Source organism: Typopeltis vanoorti, chromosome 8 (genome assembly GCF_054136105.1).
Source record: "Typopeltis vanoorti isolate ZY-2024b chromosome 8, IOZ_Tvanoo_1.0, whole genome shotgun sequence".
NCBI lineage: Eukaryota > Metazoa > Arthropoda > Arachnida > Uropygi > Thelyphonidae > Typopeltis > Typopeltis vanoorti.
In genome coordinates this window covers 25,367,841-25,387,790 of record NC_143556.1, presented here as the reverse complement: position 1 = coordinate 25,387,790, position 19,950 = coordinate 25,367,841, and the positions used below count along the sequence as shown (strand labels likewise).

The 19,950-nt window shown below is 35.3% G+C and overlaps 1 protein-coding gene across 2 annotated transcripts in view; it reads right to left on the bottom strand.

The window, feature by feature from the left end:
* Positions 1–19,950, bottom strand: part of Dhps (Deoxyhypusine synthase) — a 110,353-nt gene that overhangs the window by 65,994 nt on the left and 24,409 nt on the right. Inside the window, exon 3 of one of the 2 annotated variants that reach the window (XM_090396563.1) lies at positions 19,469–19,633. The exons of the other annotated variant lie outside the window; for it this stretch is intronic. Within the exon in view, the coding sequence (XP_090252689.1) occupies positions 19,469–19,633 (165 nt within the window). The remainder of the gene's footprint in view (positions 1–19,468; positions 19,634–19,950) is intronic. 2 annotated transcript variants of the gene reach the window in all.

Sequence of the window (19,950 nt, the reverse complement as noted above, 5' to 3'; positions counted from 1 at the left end):
GTTATCAGTTTATTATGATAATTTTCAATATTGTTCTTTTTGAAATTTTTCATAAAGAGATTTGTTAGAGCTGGTGATAAGGGTGAACTGTGGCAAGTCCTTCTGTTTATTCAACCAGAAATGTAAAGAACATGCTTTCTATATAATGTCTGACTAACCTAGCTGTGTCTGGTGAAAAAAAGTGTTTAAAAGGAAATCTACTGTGTCATTCCTAGGAACATTGGTGAACAGACTGACAACACCTAAACTAGCAAGGATGTCTCAAGAAATCCTTTAGCCTTTCAATAAAATGGAAGTTATTCTTCACATACAATTCTGTCGTTCCTAATGTGGAGCTATCAGGATTGACAGATACTCTAAGTTTGAGGTTGCATTTTACTGACAACATTTTTGTTGTTTCATCAGGAAACAACAAAAATGATTTTTTGTTGTTTCCTGATGAAAAAAGACAACAAAAGTTATTTTAAAGATTATCTGAACAGCATGCTTCCAAACATAAATTTCACTTGTCAAATAAGTCAAATTCAAATAAGTCTCATAATAAAATTAGTTTAATCCTTTATCCAAGTGTGAGCAAACAAAGTTTGCGCCTGAAGTATCTTCAGGACTAGGGTAAAGTGATACAACATCAGGGCAACTCATTGCAAAGGTGGAGAAAGCTACCAACACTCCTAACTCAGTATCTCCTATAATGCAAAACACATCTCCTTGCGGATATGTCTAATGTTAAGCATTAAAGGAAGGGCCACTACCCAGACTAGTTTCGACCTTTATTGAGGTCTCTTCAGTGGGAGCCAGGCCCTAGTGGAAATACCAGGCAGAAGCATTAGCAAGTCATCTCCACCTATAGGAGTTGCCAAATGGTCTCTCCCATCTACAATAGGACATAACGAAACATCTGGTTTGTGGATTTTTAGTACTTCATAAATTCTTTAGAAACATGTGGTCTCTACAATGGAAATTAAATTAAGATTTAGTAATAATTTTAATTACTGATTACAAATCACACAACCTTGATTGTTTCATGCATACACATGAAACAAAGAAGGCTTTGCAGTGGCTAAACCGCAATTTTGGTATTCTTAATCAAAAACAATGTCCTCTGCCTCATAAAAAAAAAAAAAAGTACTAGGTAAAGATGGACAAATATCAGAATGGGGAACTGGACAATGGGTATTTGTGCTTATGGTCCAACAGAAGGTTCTACCAAAGATGAAACGTAGAAATTTTTTTGAGGCATTAGAGAGGGCAGCTGGCTCAATGAAAATTTGGCCCTTGTTGGATATCTAAACAGCAAATGATTATTACCAGACATACAGAAATGTTTTGGGAAAATTTGGGAAAAAGCACAAAGCTTATAATAATGTAAATGCTGGATTTCTGTTCAGGACATGGATTAGTTATTACTAACACCATGTTCCAACATAAAAATGTGCACAAATTCACATGGAGAGAAGATGCAAGAAATCTCACTGACTATACTATACTCGATAGCGATGCTTTTTCACTTGCTCAAGACACCAGAGTATGCAGATGATTTGAAATAGGATGTGATAACTATTTAGTTTTGAGCAAGATTAAATTGAATTTCATATTGAAAAGAAGAATGTGTAAGGTTTTAAAACAAATAAAAGTTGAACAGCTTTCAGAGGTGAACTGTAGACTCAAAGACACAAACATCATTGAAGGTTAAAAAAGAGTTTGAAACAAGAACGAAATGTTGGAGACTCATTGGCACGCCCTGAAGAAAACATTGGTTGATTCAGCCAGAGAGACATGTGGTGAGGTTGTTTATAAGGATAGAAAAATCGGAACTCCAGTGAAATCAGGAAGTTAAAGAGACAGTCAAGGAAAAGAAGAAAGCATATCAAAAGTTCCTGGCAAGTAAGTCAGTGTGTGCTCTTAGAGAATACAGAGAAGACCGTAAGAAAGCGAAGCACTGTAAAAACAAAAATCATGGGAAGACTTTTGATAACAACATAGAAAGTAAATATCAGGGAGGTGGAGGCTATTGAAATATTCTGGAGACTATTGAAAAAGCTTAGAAATGAAGAAAAAAAGTACTATAAAAGGAATCAGAGATGATAAAGGTGACATGAAAATTGAAAATAACAATATGCTAGATGTCTGGAGTAATTATCGTGAGACTGCTAAATGAAACAAGCAGTGTCAGCATCATAGTAGAAAACTCCCCACAGGAATAAAGTCAGTAGTATATATCCATGCATGAAGTAGAAAAAGTAATCAAAATCCTGAAATGTGCAAAGGCAGCTGTAGTAGATGATATACAGAAATGCTCAAATATGGAGGTATAAAAGTTTTGCAGTTGCTGCATTGCATAATTCAGAAGGCCTGGTCAAAGGATTGAATTCCAGAGGATTGGAGCAGAGCTCTCATAGTACCCATCTATAAAATGGGAAATAAAACTGAATGTGAGAATTACAGAGGTATTTAACTACTGAGTGTTCCTGGTAAAATTTAGGCAAGTATACCTGAGAAAGGGCTAGAAAAATTGTGGAAGGGAAGCTTGGTGAAGAACAAGCTGGATTCAGGCCAAAAAGAGGTTGTCAGGATTGCATTTTTACTTTAAAATAAACAGTTTTAAATCTTGAGAATATAATAAGGATTTGTACTTAAGTTTTAGTGATCTTGAAAAGGCATATGACAAAGTGTCAAGAGGAAAGCTCTTCAAAATGCTACAGCTATATGGTGTAAATGAGGGATCATACGAGGGTGGTCTGAAAAGTTCTCGGCATAACAATGAAAAAACGAATTTATAATTTCAAAATTATTTTATTTATCAACATAATCTCCCTTAAGACTAATACATTTATTCCAGTGATGCTCCGGTGCCATTATCCCATTCCTGCAGTGGTTCTCAGTAAGATCTGCAAAATACCTCTCTACAGCTGCAATCACCTCTTGATTCGAAGAAAAATGCTGACCAGCGAGATTTTTAGTTTTGGAGAGAGAAGTCAGACGGAGCCAAACCTGGGGAAAAGGGTGGATGTTCCAACAATTCATAGTGCAAATCATTAATTTTTCCATTGCCAAAACACCTTTGTGGGAAGGTGCATTGTCCTGATGAAAGATGACTTTTTTCTTCTTTTAATTACTAGGTCTTTTCTCACAAATTTTTTCGTCTAGTCTGGTTAAAAGATCAGAATAATATTCCCAGTTATTTTACCCTTTTCAAGATAATTAATAAACAAAATGCCTTTAGCATCCCAAAACACCGATGCCATGACCTTTCCTGCTGATGGAACCGACTTTGTCTTCTTTGGTGCAGAACAACCGGCTTCTGTCCACTGTTTTGATTGCTGTTTGGATTCTGTGTTATGGTGAATCCAAGTCTCACCCATAGTAATAAATCAATGCACAAAATCAGTTTTATTCTTGTTAAAATGCTCCAAGCACTGTTCAGAGATTTTCATGCGAGTGTATTTTTGATCTGTTGTGAGCAAGCATGGCACTCATCTTGCGCAAAGCTTTTTCAATTCTTCATGCAAAATATATCCTACACATTCTTTTGAAATGCCTATAGTCTCAGTAATTTCAAACACTTTGACTCACCGGTCATCCAATACTATATCGTGCACTTGATCAATGATTTCTGATGTTCTTTACACTTATTTTGGACATCCTTCACGTGAATCATCTTCAAGGATGGTACAGCCAAGTATAAACTCGGCAGCCCATTTCTGAATTGCCGAAAACGAAGGAGAACAGTGCCCATAAGCTTTTATGAACTTCGAATGAATTTCTTTTGGCGGTAAACCTTCTTTTACAAAGAATTTTATAACAGCACGATACTCAATTTTATCCGTTTCAAGAATACAGGCAACAATTTTGCTTCAGACAGCTGTATAAAACAAAATACTTCATAGAATGACTTGCAATTTCACATGGATGCTTATGACAGATGTACCAACTTAGAAAAAAAAAAAAATCTGGCCGATAGTGTTGCCATCTATGGTCGAGACTGAAAACTTTTCAGAACACCCTCGTATCAAGCAATACATAGTCTCTATTTAAGCTGTAAGTCGTCGTTATCAATGTGCTGATATGTATCCCCAAGGGGTGTTAAGGTTACTATGACAACACTATATGATAAGTTCACATTATTATTAATCTCCTATCAACAATTTTCCTCCATATCAGTCTATCATTTGTGGACACTTAAATATTGTCATATCTAACATTTTGTGTTTCGAAGGCACTTGTGACCAAATTAGTCTGCCTAGACCTTGAGCTTCCAATGGGTTTCAGTAAGTTGCAATTAGAATTGAAGGAGGTACAAAAAGATGTTGGAAGTTTTGAAAAAAACTTCCAACATCTTAGTCTTGGTTAGACTATAATAAATTTAGTTTAATCCTTTATCCAAGTATAAGCAAAGTTTGCGCCTGAAGTATCTTTAGGACTAATGCAACTTATGGTAAAGGTTGACCAAGCTCTTATCACTCCTTGTCTTAGTATCTCCTATAATACAAAGCGCATCTCCTTGCAGACGTGTATAATGCATTAAGGGAAGGGCCACTACCCAAACCAGTTTCAACTTTTATTGAGGTCTCGTCAGTGGGAGCCAGGCCTAGAGGTGGTGATACCAAGGTGGAAGCAATGGAGAAGTCATCTTTACCTATACGAGTTGCCAAAAGGTGTCTCACCTTATTATTAAATTACTCTGGATTTAGAGAAAGATGTTGGAAGTTTTTTCCCACTTGGTTAGACTACAATAAATTTAGTTTAATCCTTTATCCAAGTGTAAGCAAAGTATGCGCCTGAGGTATCTTCAGGACTGATTCAACTTGTGGTACCTTTACCACAAGCTAAAGAACAGGTTTCTTTATCGTGTATACAATATATTGTTAGATCAGAAATAGATCTCTTGAGCAAAATTGGCGGAATTTTTTCTGGACAGATGGAATTCTTTTGATAATGTTGTTCAAGATTCTTCTTATGTCTTTCTAGCAGAAGACCAGAGGAGACATGCAATGCTCTAAGTAAAGGAGGAAGTGATTTGTCTCAGTCATCTATACAAGAGTTGGATGAGAAGAATAATGCCAGAAAGCCAGCTCTATCTTGATGTGATATTGTAATAATTACTATTTGATTAAAAAATAAGTGGAAGCACAGATGGACAAAAGTTGTTCCCAACTGATTTTGCAAGGGACCAGAAAGCACAACTGCCATTAGCACAGGTGGCAAGTTTTCTACATCTAGCCTTTTCAAAGTCAGACTCAGCTGTTAATGAGGGTTTTGTTAAGTGTTGCAGATTGCAGTGTAGGCTGAGAATGAAGTTGGAGTTTTTGTCTCAAGCCACTTATGATAATCTGTTGGACTGCATCGGCACACGTTTTGGAAAAGTATGGCTTGGATTGTCTTGTGATATTTGCAGTCCCTCTGAAGATTGAAGTACATGGTGTGCTGCTTATCTTCATGTACGGTTATGCCTCTGATTGCCTAGGGAATTTATGTCAATACTTCAAAATATTGCTGAGACTATTCCCAGTTGGAAATGTCATATCATATGAGCATGAATTGAATTTTCAATGGTTAGAGTATTTGAAATAAAGCCTAACTACTTGAATTTGCAATTTAATAAATATTAGCCACTGTAATCTTTCATGGCGTGCAGTGTTACTGATTCAACAACAGAAAGTGAATCCTTACAAAAAATAGAACATAACAGTCACAAAGCAGTGAAAATTTGCTGAGGTAGGTGTTCGTATATTTTGTTTTCATGTAATCTTAGTCTGCTCCCATGTGTGGAAAATTATGATGAATGAACAAAAAAAGTAATGTCTTATCTATCCAGTCAGAAATTGCTCGACATTAAAAGTGAAATGTAGGGATATCCCATTATGTTGATAGTACATGTGTAATTGTGTCTTACTGAGAAATATACTCTAAGAGGACCAGGTTCAGTATATGCAAATATCCAGTAGAAATATAACTTGTCAGATAATGCTTGAAGATGAATGATCTAATCAGCTGCTCATCAAAAAAAAAAAAAAAAAGTCAATCCTCAGCTTACGATGGGGTTCCTTTCAGTTCCAATGATCCTGTCATAAGTTGAAAAAGATTGTAAGTTGGAAATCAGCAAATGAACCATGAGGATATGCCTGAATGATAAAATATATAGGTTTGTTTTATTTTAAACTAATTTTACTCTTTTTTTCCTTTAGTGTTACAGGGTGATCAGCATTCATTTTAGACAAATTATGGACTCTACAACTGTGTTAGAAATAGTTATTTTAATTTCCTGACATATGAAGGTCATCATCTGGAGTATACACATATATATATATATATATACATACAGAGACAAGCTATATTACATTTCACACAGTATGTTAAAGAGACAATGATTTGATCAACGGTTATTCTACTGGCCTGACCTCTAGTGAAAATAAAATTAAATTAAAATAAATTTAAGTTAAATGGAAAATAGAAGATGGATGGATTACTTATCAGATCTCTATGATGATGATAATGGTAACATGTTGGATAATTCACGACACCTTAAATTAAATGTAACAACAGATACCACTCTACCCACAAGAAAGGAGGTAGAACATATAATTAAGAATCTTCCTAATAATAAATCCCCTGGGTGTGATAATATTCCGGCTGAACTGCTGAAAGCTTTGACTGGCAATAATAACAACTATTTAGTGGAATCCATTCAGGACATCTATAAAACAATACAATTACCTGAAGTTTTTACAACATCTATCTGTATACCAATTCCAAAAAAACATAATGCACAAAATTGTGAGGATTACAGAACTGTGAGCCTAATATCCCATGCATCTAAAATTATTTTAACCTTTGTTAACAAACAAATTGAAAGAGTCATAAGCAGTGAATTGAGTGAACAACAGAAAGGCTTCAGAAGAGGAATGGGAACCATTAATGCTCTCCTGGAACTAAAAATACTAATAGAAAGATCACTTGAAAGAAATAGGAACATTTACATATGCTTCATAGACTTTCGGAAGGCTTTTGACCGGGTAAAACATAATAACATGTTCAATATATTAGATAAATTAGACATAGAAGATCATGTTCTTAAGATTATAAAAAATTTACACCAACCAGAAAATGCAACTGTTTAACTCTGAGACTTCTGAAGTGAAAATAAAAAGAGGAGTTAGACAAGGTTGTATCCTTTCACCAAATTTATTTAATATCTATAGTGAGACAGTGATGAAAAAGATTGAAAAACAAAAAACAGGAATTAGTATCAATGGTATAAAATACAACAATCTTAGATATGCTGATGATACCATTCTAATAGCAGAAAACAGAAACAAATTAATCAATTACTGCAGCTACTAATTGAAGAAGGTAAAGAATTTGGATTAAATATTAATGCAAAAAAAAAACAAATTTATGAAAATCTCAAAAGAAAGCAGATCCGATCCAGAAATATTCATAAACAATATGAAAATTGAACATATAACAGAATACAAATATTTAGGCACTTACTTTACTGTAGATGGAAAGCAAGATAAAGAAATAAAAATAAGAACAGCCATAGCTAAAGATGCATTCTGGAAAAATAAAGATCTGCTCAGAAGTTCTGTGAGTATCGAGACAAAGAAAAGAATGATAAGAACATTAGCGTGGCCAATTTTCACATATGGAAATGAGACCTGGATATTCAAGAAGAGAGTAAGGCAACAGATAATGCCCTTTGAAATGTGGTACTATAGGAGAGCTCTGAAAATCCCATGGACAGAACATGTGACAAATACAGATGTCCTACAGAGAATGAGAATACAGAGATCTTTATTACAGGAAATGATCCAGAGAAAGATGAGATTGGCAGGACATGTACCGAGAGGTTCAGCAGGACAGAGGATATTAACAGTTTTAGAAGGAAAAATTATGAGAAAAGGATCAAGAGGCAAAAAACGAAGGACATGGCTTGAAGATATAAGATCATGGACAGGATCATATTGCTATGCAGAAACAAAAAGGAAAGCCCACCAACAGAAAGAACTGGAAGGACATGGTGCTGCACACTCTCACTGAGGAAGCTACATGAAGAAGAAAGGAAATAAAATAAAATAACCACATCAAAGCTATATTCTATTTAAGACAGGATCAGAGAAACATTCTTTCATATAGATAGTTTTATTATAGTAATAACTGAAATAAAGTAATACCTGTATTACAGTTATAGCATGTTTGCAAATGTGAATGAATTTATCAAAACCTACAAGGCAGAAGAGCAACAGATCAAAGTTTTCTTTTCAACTATTGAAAATCATTTAAAAATGTTGACAAAGAATTTTAGAAACTATTTCATATAGACGACAACATAATGGCAATATATGAGGGGGTTAGAAATCCATTTCAAATTAGCCCTGAAGATTTCTCATTTGAAAAATAGGAATAATTTATAGACTTCACGTCAAGCAGCAAAATCAAAAGACAATTTATCTAAATTGCTGTTTGAATTTTGGGCCAATGTTGATGATGAATTTTCTGCACTAAAGTCAAGAGCTTTTCTTGTACTTTTGCCATTTACAACTGTTATCCTTATGAAATCAGGTTTTCTGCAGTGACTCCCTTAAAAACAAAATACAGATCAGTTAAATATAGAAAGAGAACTAAGAGTGTCAATTTCCAATGTATCACCATAATATGAAAAGCTTTGTTCCACAACACAGGCCCAAGCAAGTCATTAATTTTTAGATTCATTGTTATTGTTTAGTTTTAATTAGTTGCTCGGTATATTTTGCAATACTGATATGTTCCCTGAAGTATAAGTGGTTTATTCAATACAGTCGATTTTATGCAATTTATTATTTTATTTTCAGAGTGTATTTTTGTGTCAATAAATGGTTTCATTCAATGCTTTTGTTTCAATAAAGTAAATTTTCAGTTTTTCCTTTGATTTCCACTTTCTTTGCACCTGTCTTTAAGTATTTTGCACCCTACACCCCATTTGTTGAGAATCACTGCAGTTGTACAAGTTTTCAAAGACTAAAAATAAGTAAGTTGCAAAAACCAGAAGTCATACAGAAGAAAATTTCTTATGGCTGAACCATTCATCCTATTTGGATATTTTTTTGTAAAAATTTTATGTTAGCTATTATTTCTTTCATCATTATCAACATCAAATTCCTGATATATACCCTCAAGGAGTGTACAGGACATGATAATACTACATGAAAAATTTACATTGGTACTATCTTCCTATGTACAATTTTCCTCCAAATCAGTCTGTTGCCTGTCAAGTCTCCAACATTATCAGATCTTATGTTTCTATCTGGGGGTGCTTAAGGGTCAAAGCTGTATAACTAAGAGACCTCCACATAGTCTTTAAAGGAATGCAGAGAACTGACCAGGGCTTCTGACCTAATATAAAATCCTTTAAAGGAATGCAGAGAACCGACCAGGACTTCTGACCTAATATAAAATCCTCACCTTATCTTGGTACCCACTGTTAGGTATCAACCTGGATACTGAACGAATGAGGATGGGCTGGCAATTTGGGATTTAGCTGACCAAATGGTATTATTATTGGCTTAAACCAAAATACAAAATGATGGCACATGACAAAATTTCATGCAGGCTGGGGCGTCGCCCGGTTAAACAAGGCCCCCGTTGTTTTTGCCAGAGAACCAGGGTGAACAGCGAAAAGTCAGCTACTGAAACAAATATGAAAATACAGCCCCAACTCAACATCACCAGAGTTAAAGATCGGTACTATCAACATAAGAAGCCTGAATGGCAAAGAAATGGAACTAGCTGAGGAATTGGAAAAGTACCAGATTGATAAAATAGGGGTGACTGAAACAAAAAAGACAAAAACTGGTGAGATCTTTCTGATCAGTAAAAACAAAATGTTATATTCAGGCAATGACAATCAAGGAAAAGAAGGAGTAGTCATAGTATTCAACACTAAATACAAGGCTAATCTTCTTGAATGCCAGGCAGTCTCAAGTAGAGTTATGTCGGCAAATATCAGAATGGAAAACTGGACAATGAGACTTACTTTGTCCCTATGGTCCCACAGAAGGTTCTACTAAGGTAGAAGTGGAGGAATTTTTTGAGGCTTTAGAGAAAGCAATTGACACAATGAAAAAGGAAAAGTTGGTCCTTGTTAGAGATCTAAATAATCATCAAATTCCTGCCATGTACCCACAAGGGGTGTACAGGATATGATAGTACTACATGAAAAAATTATATCATTAACTTCCTATCTACAAATTTCCTCCAAATCAGTCTGTTACTTGTCAAGACTCCAACATTATCAGATCTTATATTTCTATCGTCTAAGGCACTTTGTACCGTATCAATCCACCTATATTTTGGTCTTCCTCTGGGTTGTTTTCCTGCTACCTGGCAGAGAACACTTGTTTTGCTAATCTTTCTTCGCCAGTTCTGTTTAAGTGACCATACCACCTGAAATTAGCTCTGCTAATGCATTCCTGGATACTGACAATGTCAACTTCTTTCCTAATATCCTCGTTTTTAATATGATATTGCCATTGATGCCATCTGTTCACGCCTATAAACTTTCTCAGGACTCTCATATCTGCAGTCTCTAGTCTTTGGTCAAGTGTTTTTTTTTTACTTCTGACCCAGCTTTCAGATCCATAAGTTAAAACCGGTTTGAACACTGTCTTGTATACAGCTAATTTAGTGTTCCGACTAATTTCTCTCTTATTCCATATGAATTTATTCAATTGACTTCCCACCATACCAGCTTTGCTGATTCTGTTGTCTATATATTGAATTTACCATCTTCACCAAAAATCATGCCTAAGTAGCTGAAATGTTTTACTTGTTCCACAGGTTCTCCATTCACAACATAGTTGACATTTTCAACAATTCTATCTATTTTCATTGTCTTTGTCTTTTTAATGCTGACCTTCATACCATATCTATTACAACAGTCATTCAATTTAGTCAGGAAATCTTGCAAACTTGAAGCGGTTTTATTTAGAAGTATAACATCATCCGCATAAAGCATAGAGCTGACATTAACATCTCCAATTCTGATATCATGTTTAATACCACTTTCCTTCATAATGTGATCCATATAGATAATGAATAGTCAGGAAATCTTGCAAATTTGTATCTGATTTATTTAGAAGTATAACATCGTCCACATAAAGCAAAGAACTGACATTAACATCTCCAATTCTGATATCATGTTTAATACCACTTTCCTTCATAATGTGATCCATATAGATAATGAATAACAGAGGGGATAATGTACATCCTTGTCTCACACCAGATTTAACATTAAACCATCTTCCTGTACTTCCTTCAATTCTAACTGCTGACTTACAACTCAAATAAAGACTAAGTATTGCTTGATATAATGCCCCATTGACACCATATAACTGCAGTGTATTGAATAGTTTCTCTCTTGGCACCTTATCATATGCCTTTTCCAAATCGACAAAGCTTAAATACAGATCTTTGTTATATTCCCATGCTTTCTCGACTATTTGTCGTAAAGTGAAGATCTGATCCTGACAGCCTCTGTTTGGCCTGAATCCAGCTTGTTCTTCACCAAGCTTTTCTTCCACAATTCTTCTCAACCGTTTCTCAAGTATACTTGCATAGATCTTGCCAGGAACACTCAGTACGGAAATACCTCTGTAATTCTAACATTCAGTTTTATTTCCCTTTTTATAAAGGAATACCTTGTACAGCGCGGTTTTGAACAACACAGGTTTTGGTTTAACACAGTTTTTATTATTACACTTATCATTATTACACTAACATTGTCAACACTGACCGGCGACTCCCAGGCACCGCAAGTGACAGTCGAGAGCCACGTTTATGCAGTAGTTATTCGATTGGCTCTCACGTAGACACGTTCTTTCCCCGCGGCATTTTATTATTTACGTTAAATTAGTATTTAATATTTTTTATTATTTAAGTATGAGTGAAAAGAGACAAAACAAACAAGACACTGTTTTTTCAGGTAACAAAAAAACGCAAGTGGTTCACATTCGAGAAGAAACTCGAAATTATAAAATGTCACGAGAATGGCACTTCGTTTGCTAAAATAGCACGTGAGAATTCAATGAATGATTCATCTGTACGAACAATTATTCAGAGCAAAGAAAAGAGTAAACAACATGGAATGACAAAGCTTCTTATATGCCAAAAGTGATCATGAGAAATCGATCTTCTACAATGAAAAATATGGAACGCCTTCTAATGATCTGGATTGAAGATTGTAATCAGAAAAATATTCCTTTGAGTCAAATGATAATCCAGGCAAAAGCAACAAGTCTATATGACAAAATAAAAGAAAATGAAAGCGAAAATTAAGGAGGTACAACCACTGAAACTTTTATAGCAAGTCGTGGGTGGTTCTATAATTTCAAAAAGCGTATGGGACTCCATAACGTAAGAATCCAAAGTGAAAGCGAAAGTGCTGACACTAAAACTGCAGAATTATTTCCCAATGAATTGAAGGAGCCTATTGAGAAGGAAGGCTACATAGATGATCAAATTTTTAACGCTGATGAGACTGGCTTGTTCTGAAAAAGAATGCCATCGTGCACATTTCTAGCAGAGAAGGAAAAAACACAAGCTGGGTATAAAGTGTCAAAAGACCGATTGACACTTTTACTAGAAGGTAATGCATCAGGTGATTTAAAATTGAAGCCACTGTTAGTGTACAGAGCGGAAAACCCAAGAGCTATTAAGGACTTTACAAAGAACAATTTACCTGTTCATTGGCGTTCGAATAAAAAAGCGTGGGTGACTCATTCAATTTTCGAAGACTCGTTTAAAACCTGTTTTTGCCCTTAAGTTAAAAGCAATTCTAAAAAAAACAATATTCCTTTCAAAATTTTGCTTTTATTAGACAATGTGCCAGGCCATACAACTCTATTGATTGACTTAGATGAAAATGTCAAGATTCATTTTTTCCCTCCAAACACATCAATTCTGCAGCCGATGGATCAAGGCGTTATCTCCACTTTCAAGGCTTACTATTTAAGATGAACTTTTGCTCAAGCTATTAAAGCTGCAGCAGAAGAAGATTCTTGGACTTTGAGTGAATTTTGGAAGAAATTTAACATAAAAGATGCCATTCAAAATATTTATGAATCTTGGCAAGAGGTGACTCAAAGCAACATGAGAGCCGTATGGCATAATATCTTTCCGCATTGTTCAAATGAATTTGTTGCCTTTGTGACACAGAAAGAGGAAATCTCAACAGAAGTTGTGCAGATGGGCAAAGATCTTGGTTTTACAAGTTTAGATTGTAACAATGTGAATGAATGTATTGATTCTCATTCAAATGATCTGGATGATGAAACCCTTTTGGATTTGAAACAACAATGAGCCTATGAAGCAGATGAAGACGAAGAAGACCCCACTGATGTCATGGTTGAAGAATTTTCCTTTTCTGACCTTTCAACTTTTGTGAGAAAAATCGACGAAGCTTCCGACTTTCTCATAAATGCCAACCTGAATTTGGAAAGAAGCATCAAAGTGAGACAAAGTCTCAATAATGCCATCAAATGCTACAGAGATCTAGTACTTGAAGAGACAAAGATGGTTCAACAAACACTAAAAGACTACTTCAGTAAAAAGTAAAATTACTGTATGCTAAAATTGAAGCAATATTTGTTTTGTTTTCTACAACTTTTATATCAGTTTGAAAGGATTTTATGTGTTATTTAGTTATTATTAGTTATTTTACTGGTTAATAAAAATAACACTTTTTTTCATTTTTAAACATTTTTATTATCCTAAATTTTTGTAATAAACAAATTAAATTGAAAATCTTTATAAATAGACCTCGAACAAAGTGGTTTTGCATAGCGCGGACTCTTCTTGAAACCAATTAACCGCGCTATACAAGGTATTCCTGTATATGGGTACTATGAGAGCTCTATTCCAATCATCGGCAATTCGTCCCTCTGTCCAGGCTTTCTGAACTATGCAGTGCAGCCACTGTAAGACTCTTATACCACCATACTTAAGACTCTTATACCACCATACTGGTCGAATACCATCTACCCCTGCTGCCTTTCCCCATTTCAAGCCTTTGATGGCTTTTTCTACTTCAAGTATGGATATGTATTCCTGACTGCATGCCTGGTCAGTGTTTTTTACCACTGTGCTGTCATCGCTGCTTGTTTCATTTAGCAGTTTTTCAAAGTAATTACTCCATACTTCAAGGATATCTTTTTCTCCAGTTTTCATGTCACCTTTATCATCTCTAACTCCTTTTATAGCACTCTTTCTTCCATTCCTAAGCTTCTTCAACAACCTCCAGAATATTTTGCCACCTTCTTGATATTTATTTTCTATATTCATGCCAAAGTCCTCCCATGACTTTTGTTTAGCTAGTTTTACACAGTGTTTAGCATTCTTGCATTTGTCTCTGTAATCTCTAAGCGCACAAGCTGACTTATTTAACAGGAACTTTTGTTATGCTTTCTTCTTTTCCTGCTCTTTAACTTCCTGTGTCCACCAAGGAGTTCTGATTTTTTTATCCTTGCAGACAACCTCACCACATGCCTCTCTGGCAGAATCAATCAATGTTTTCTTTAGAGTTTGCCACTGAATCTCCAAGGTTTGATTCCTGTTCTCAAACTCTTTCATTTTTTCTTCAATAATCTTTGTGTATTTTAGTCTACAGTTCACATCTGAGAGCTGCTCAACTTTTATTCACTTTAAAACTTTCTTACATGTTATTATTTTCAATATGAAATTCAATTTTATCCTGTTCAAGACTAAATAGTGATCACTTCCAATTTCCAATCCTCTGTTCACTCTGGTGTCCTCCACCATGGAGAAAACATCACTATCAACAATAACATAGTCTCATTGACTTTTCTTATTCCTTGTCTCTTCTCTCCATGTGAATTTGTGCACAATTTATGTTGGAACATGGTGTTAGTAATAACCAATCCATGTCCTGGCAGAAATTCAATAGATATTTGCCATTATTATTAGCTTTGCTCTTTTCTCCAAATTTTCCCAAATTATTTTTGTATGTCTCACAATCATTTCCTACTCTGCTATTTAGATCCCCCACAAGGACCAACCAGGCAATGACAATCAAGGAAAAGAAGGAGTAGCCATAATATTCAACACAAAATACGAGGCTAATCTTCTTGAATGGTAGTCAGTCTCAAGTAGAGTAATGTGGGTAAATATGAGAATGGGGAACTGGACAATGAGACTTATTTGTGCCTATGGTCCCACAGAAGGGTCTACTAAGGTAGAAGTGGAGGAATTTTTTGAGGCTTTAGAAAAAGCAACTGACACAATGAAAAAGGAAAAGTTGGTCCTTGTTGGGGATCTAAATAGCAGAGTAGGAAATGATTATTCATTATCTATATTCTGTTATTCATTATCTATATGGATCACATTATGAAGGAAAGTGGTATTAAACATGATATCAGAATTGGAGATGTTAATGTCAGCTCTATGCTTTATGCGGATGATGTTATACTTCTAAATAAATCCGCTACAAGTCTGCGAGATTCTCTGACTAAATTGAATAGCTGTTGTAATAGATATGGTACGAAGGTCAGCAATAAAAAGACAAAGACAATGAAAATAGGCAGAATCATTGAAAATGTCAACTGTGTTGTGAATGGAGAACCTGTGGAACAAGTAAAACATTTCAGCTACTTAGGCACGATTTTTACTGAAGATGGTAAACTAAATATAGAAATAGACAACAGAATCAGCAAAGCTGGTATGGTGGGAAGTCAATTGAATAAATTCATATGGAATAAGAAAGAAATTAGTCGGAACATTAAATTAGCTGTATACAAGACAGTGTTCAAACCAGTTTTAACTTATGGATCTGAGAGCTGGGTCAGAAGTAAAACACTTGACCAAAGACTAGAGACCGCAGATATGAGAGTCCTGAGAAAGATTTGAGGCGTGAACAGATGGCATCAATGGCAATATCATATTAAAAATGAGGATATTAGGAAAGAACTTGACATTGTCAGCATCCAGGAATGCATTAGCAGAGCTAATCTCAGGTGGTATGGTCACTTAAATAGAATGGGAGAGGAAAGATTAGCAAAACAAGTGTTCTCTGCCAGGTTGGCTGGAAAACGACTGAGAGGAAGACCAAGATATAGGTGGATTGATAAGGTACAAAGTGCCTTAGACGATAGAAATATAAGATCTGATAATGTTGGAGTCTTGACAAGTAACAGACTGATTTGGAGGAAAATTGTAGATAGGAAGTTAGTAATGATGTAATTTTTTCATGTAGTACTGTCATATCCTGTACACCCCTTGAGGGTATATGGCAGGAATTTGATGATGATGATGATGACAAGGACCAACTTTTTCATTGTGTCAGTTGCTTTTTCTAAAGCCTCAAAAAATTCCTCCACTGTTACCTTAGTAGAACCTTCTGCGGGACCATAGGCACAAATAAGTCTCATTGTCCAATTCCCCATTCTAATATTTGCCCACATCAGTCTACTTGACACTGCCTGTCATTCAAGAAGATTAGCCTCGTATTTTGTGTTGAATACTATAGCTACTCCTTTTCCTTGCTTGTCATTGCCTGAATATAACATTTTGTATTTATTGTTCAGAAAGATCTCACCAGTTTTTGTCTGTTTTGTTTCAGTACCCCTATTATGTCGATCTGGTACTTATCTAATTCCTCAGCTAGCTTCATTTCTTTGCCATTCAGGCTTCTTATGTTGATAGTACCGATCTTTAACTCTAGTGATGTTGAGTTGGGGGGTATGTTTTCAGATTTGTTCCAGTAGCTAACTTTTCGCTGTTCACCCTGGTTCCCTAGTGAAAACAACGGGGTCTTGTTTAACCGGGTGACACTCCAGGCGGCATGAAATTTTGTCATGTTGTACCATCATTTTGTATTTTGGTTTTAGCCAATAAGAATATAATTTGGTTGGCTAAATCCCAAATTGCCAGCCCATCCTTGTTCGTTTAGTATCCAGGTAGATATCAAACAGGGTGCACCACGAGAAGGTGAGGATTGGACATTAGGTCAGAAGCCCTGGTTGGTTCTCCGCATTCCTTTAAAGGTGTAGAGGTCTCCTCTCAGTTATAGAGCATATAGCTATTATTTATTTTAATTTAATTATATGCATTTTTTTTATCTGATGTAACTTACTATGGGTAGTTGGTATAAGGTAGTAGTGTTTATACAGATGTATACATACCTGAATTTTATTATTGAAGTTTTTATTTCAAATGGTATGTGACTCCTTAAAATGAATATGTTGCATCTATAATAGGTGTAAGTATTCAGTTTACTGAAACGTTATTGTTATTGTTACATGATATATGAGCAAAATAAAGATATATTATTGGATACAAAATAGTAACTTTGGTTAATATACACTGCTTGGAAAGAAGTCAACAGACACCACTGTGTGAGGAAAAAACAGCCATGGTACCCATCTTAATAAGATATGGGACCCCTCTTGCTGTGATGACTGCAGCAATCCTGTTGGGCATACTTTCCACAAGCATAGAATAGCTATCAATGGGAATTTTGGACCATTCTTCCTGTAGGTATGTAATGAGGTCCTGGACTACTGTGGGATGGACATCTCTTGACCTCACCTAATGCTCCAGTTCATCCAAAGATGTCCAATAGGGTTAAGATCAGGGCTCCGTGGAGGCCAATCAAGAGTGGAAAGTTCTTGTTCACAATTCAAATAATTACAGCAGCAGCCTTATGACATAGCGCATTGTCTTGCTGAAAGAGACAATGGTCAGTTCATAGAAATGCCACAAAATAGGAAGCAGTGCAATGTCCAGTAGATACCTCTCGGAGTTCAATGTGCATGGCACCACAAACTCAGGTCTGAGGCTAAACCAGAAAAAACAGGATCACACCATCATACCACTACCTCTGAATTTCATAGTTGGGGTTATGTACTCTGGTAAGAAATGTTCACCAGACATCTGCCATACACATCTATCTCATTTGCACGGTGGAGGGCATAGCGTGATTCGTCACTACATAACACAGCTTTCTGAGCTTCCACATTCCACTGTACATGCTCACTGTACCACCGAAGATGCTACATGTTTGTTCAGGTAATGTGGGACTTGCATATTGCAGTCTCAGTTCTACATATTTCTGTGCAAATTCATGTTCTAGTCAATGCCCAAAACTCCACATTCAACATCATGTCAACTGACGAATGGCAGTTTTTACATATTATCCTTCATAGCACCCTATGGTCAGGTTTGGTGAGTGTGTTGGATCATCCGCTATGGGAAGCACTTGCAGTTGACTTTCTGCATTTCCATTCCATTCCATTCCTGTTCACCTGGGATGGCTCAATATATCAATATATCAATAATATATCAATAATAATGTCAAACAGATAGGCCTACAACATGGAATCCTATCAAAATGCCTCTTTCAAACTCTGTCAGTTCCTTTCTCACAGCCATTTCATCCAGACACAATTGTACTGACTTGGGAGCATTATATTCCTTCAATTTATACTGACTACAAACACGTAACTTGTTACAAGGCATGATGCACCTTGCCCATGGAGGTGTCCATTGACTTCTTTCCAAATAGTGTGTGTGCGCATGCAAGCATGCAGGTAATTATTGTTATACGAGTGGGGGGGGGGTATCACTGACCATACCACATCTCAAGAATTGCCACATATATTGAAAATGCATAAATTGGGAGGCTTATAATATAGGATAATAGAACTTGAGTTTGCAAATGACCAGGATTCTGATCTTTCAAAATTAATTTAATTGAAAATGAACCAATTTTTCATACACATTAAGGCATAAGAGTAGTAAATAAAATATTCAATACATATAAAACAAGCAACTATTAAAGTAGTTATTTATTTTCAAGATTAATATATTGTAACCACATTTTAATCACATCCTTAGCTGGCATGGTGAAGTTGAAGGCTGCTTTTTCAAGAATCTCTTAATGGTAACCTGACTGAGAGTTTCATCATATGATGTCAGACATCCTAGAACCATTTAAAGATGTTTTGAATCTCTGTTTTCACTTTAGAATCCTCAAGTATCAGATCATGTTCTTCGAAGAGAGCCATGGCACTGCCTTAACAACATTCGAGCTTGAGATATGACTTTTGCTGCAAGAGCTTTTACAGGCTCAACTGCCATAGAGCTTGACTCAGATTCCTTATGGATGGGCTTTTCCATAGTAAGAAGATGTTCATTGCTCAAGGCACAGAACTTATTTACAGATAAAGACAATACTATACAGACCAATACCAAAGAAATAGAAACATCAGCTGTTGGGCACAGTAGGAAACTGGGTAGCATGTGCAGAAACTTCCACGAGCTTGGATAAGAAACAGCAGTAGTTCTAATGTACTTAAATGAAACTACGTATATGCAAAAATGCAATTAATGAAACGTACAATGAGAGTTACATGTGTATATACATATATATATATATATATTTTTTTTTTTTTTTTTCTTAATTAGAGAATTATGTTACCATTTTATGCTCAACAAGAAATCTGATGCTATCTCTAACTCCACATGAAGCCATATTAGATGTGTATCCAAGAAAAATAGTACAATTTGTTTTTCTTTTAATGAATGGATCTGTTTCAATTACATCCTCTTTGTCTAGAGGCATCTCTTGACTTCGACATTCGATCTGCCAAATAAATAAATAATGCAGTGAAAGATGCCTGATTAATCAAAATTTAAAACCCAAAATTTTTAATCTCATGTATGTTAAATATATGGGAATTAAAATTATTATGTTATCAACCAAAATTAGTTTGATACTAATCAAAGCATTAAATACTATTTTCCTTATAATTTTCATATTTTTAGTAATATAAATTTTCAGTAGTATATAGTGAACCACCAATTACAAGTGAACTAATCTTTCAAGGATAACACACGTTATTCTGGCTGACAGAGAAGTTAGCATATCTCGTCTCGAACGAACATGCTGCAGGTCCAATT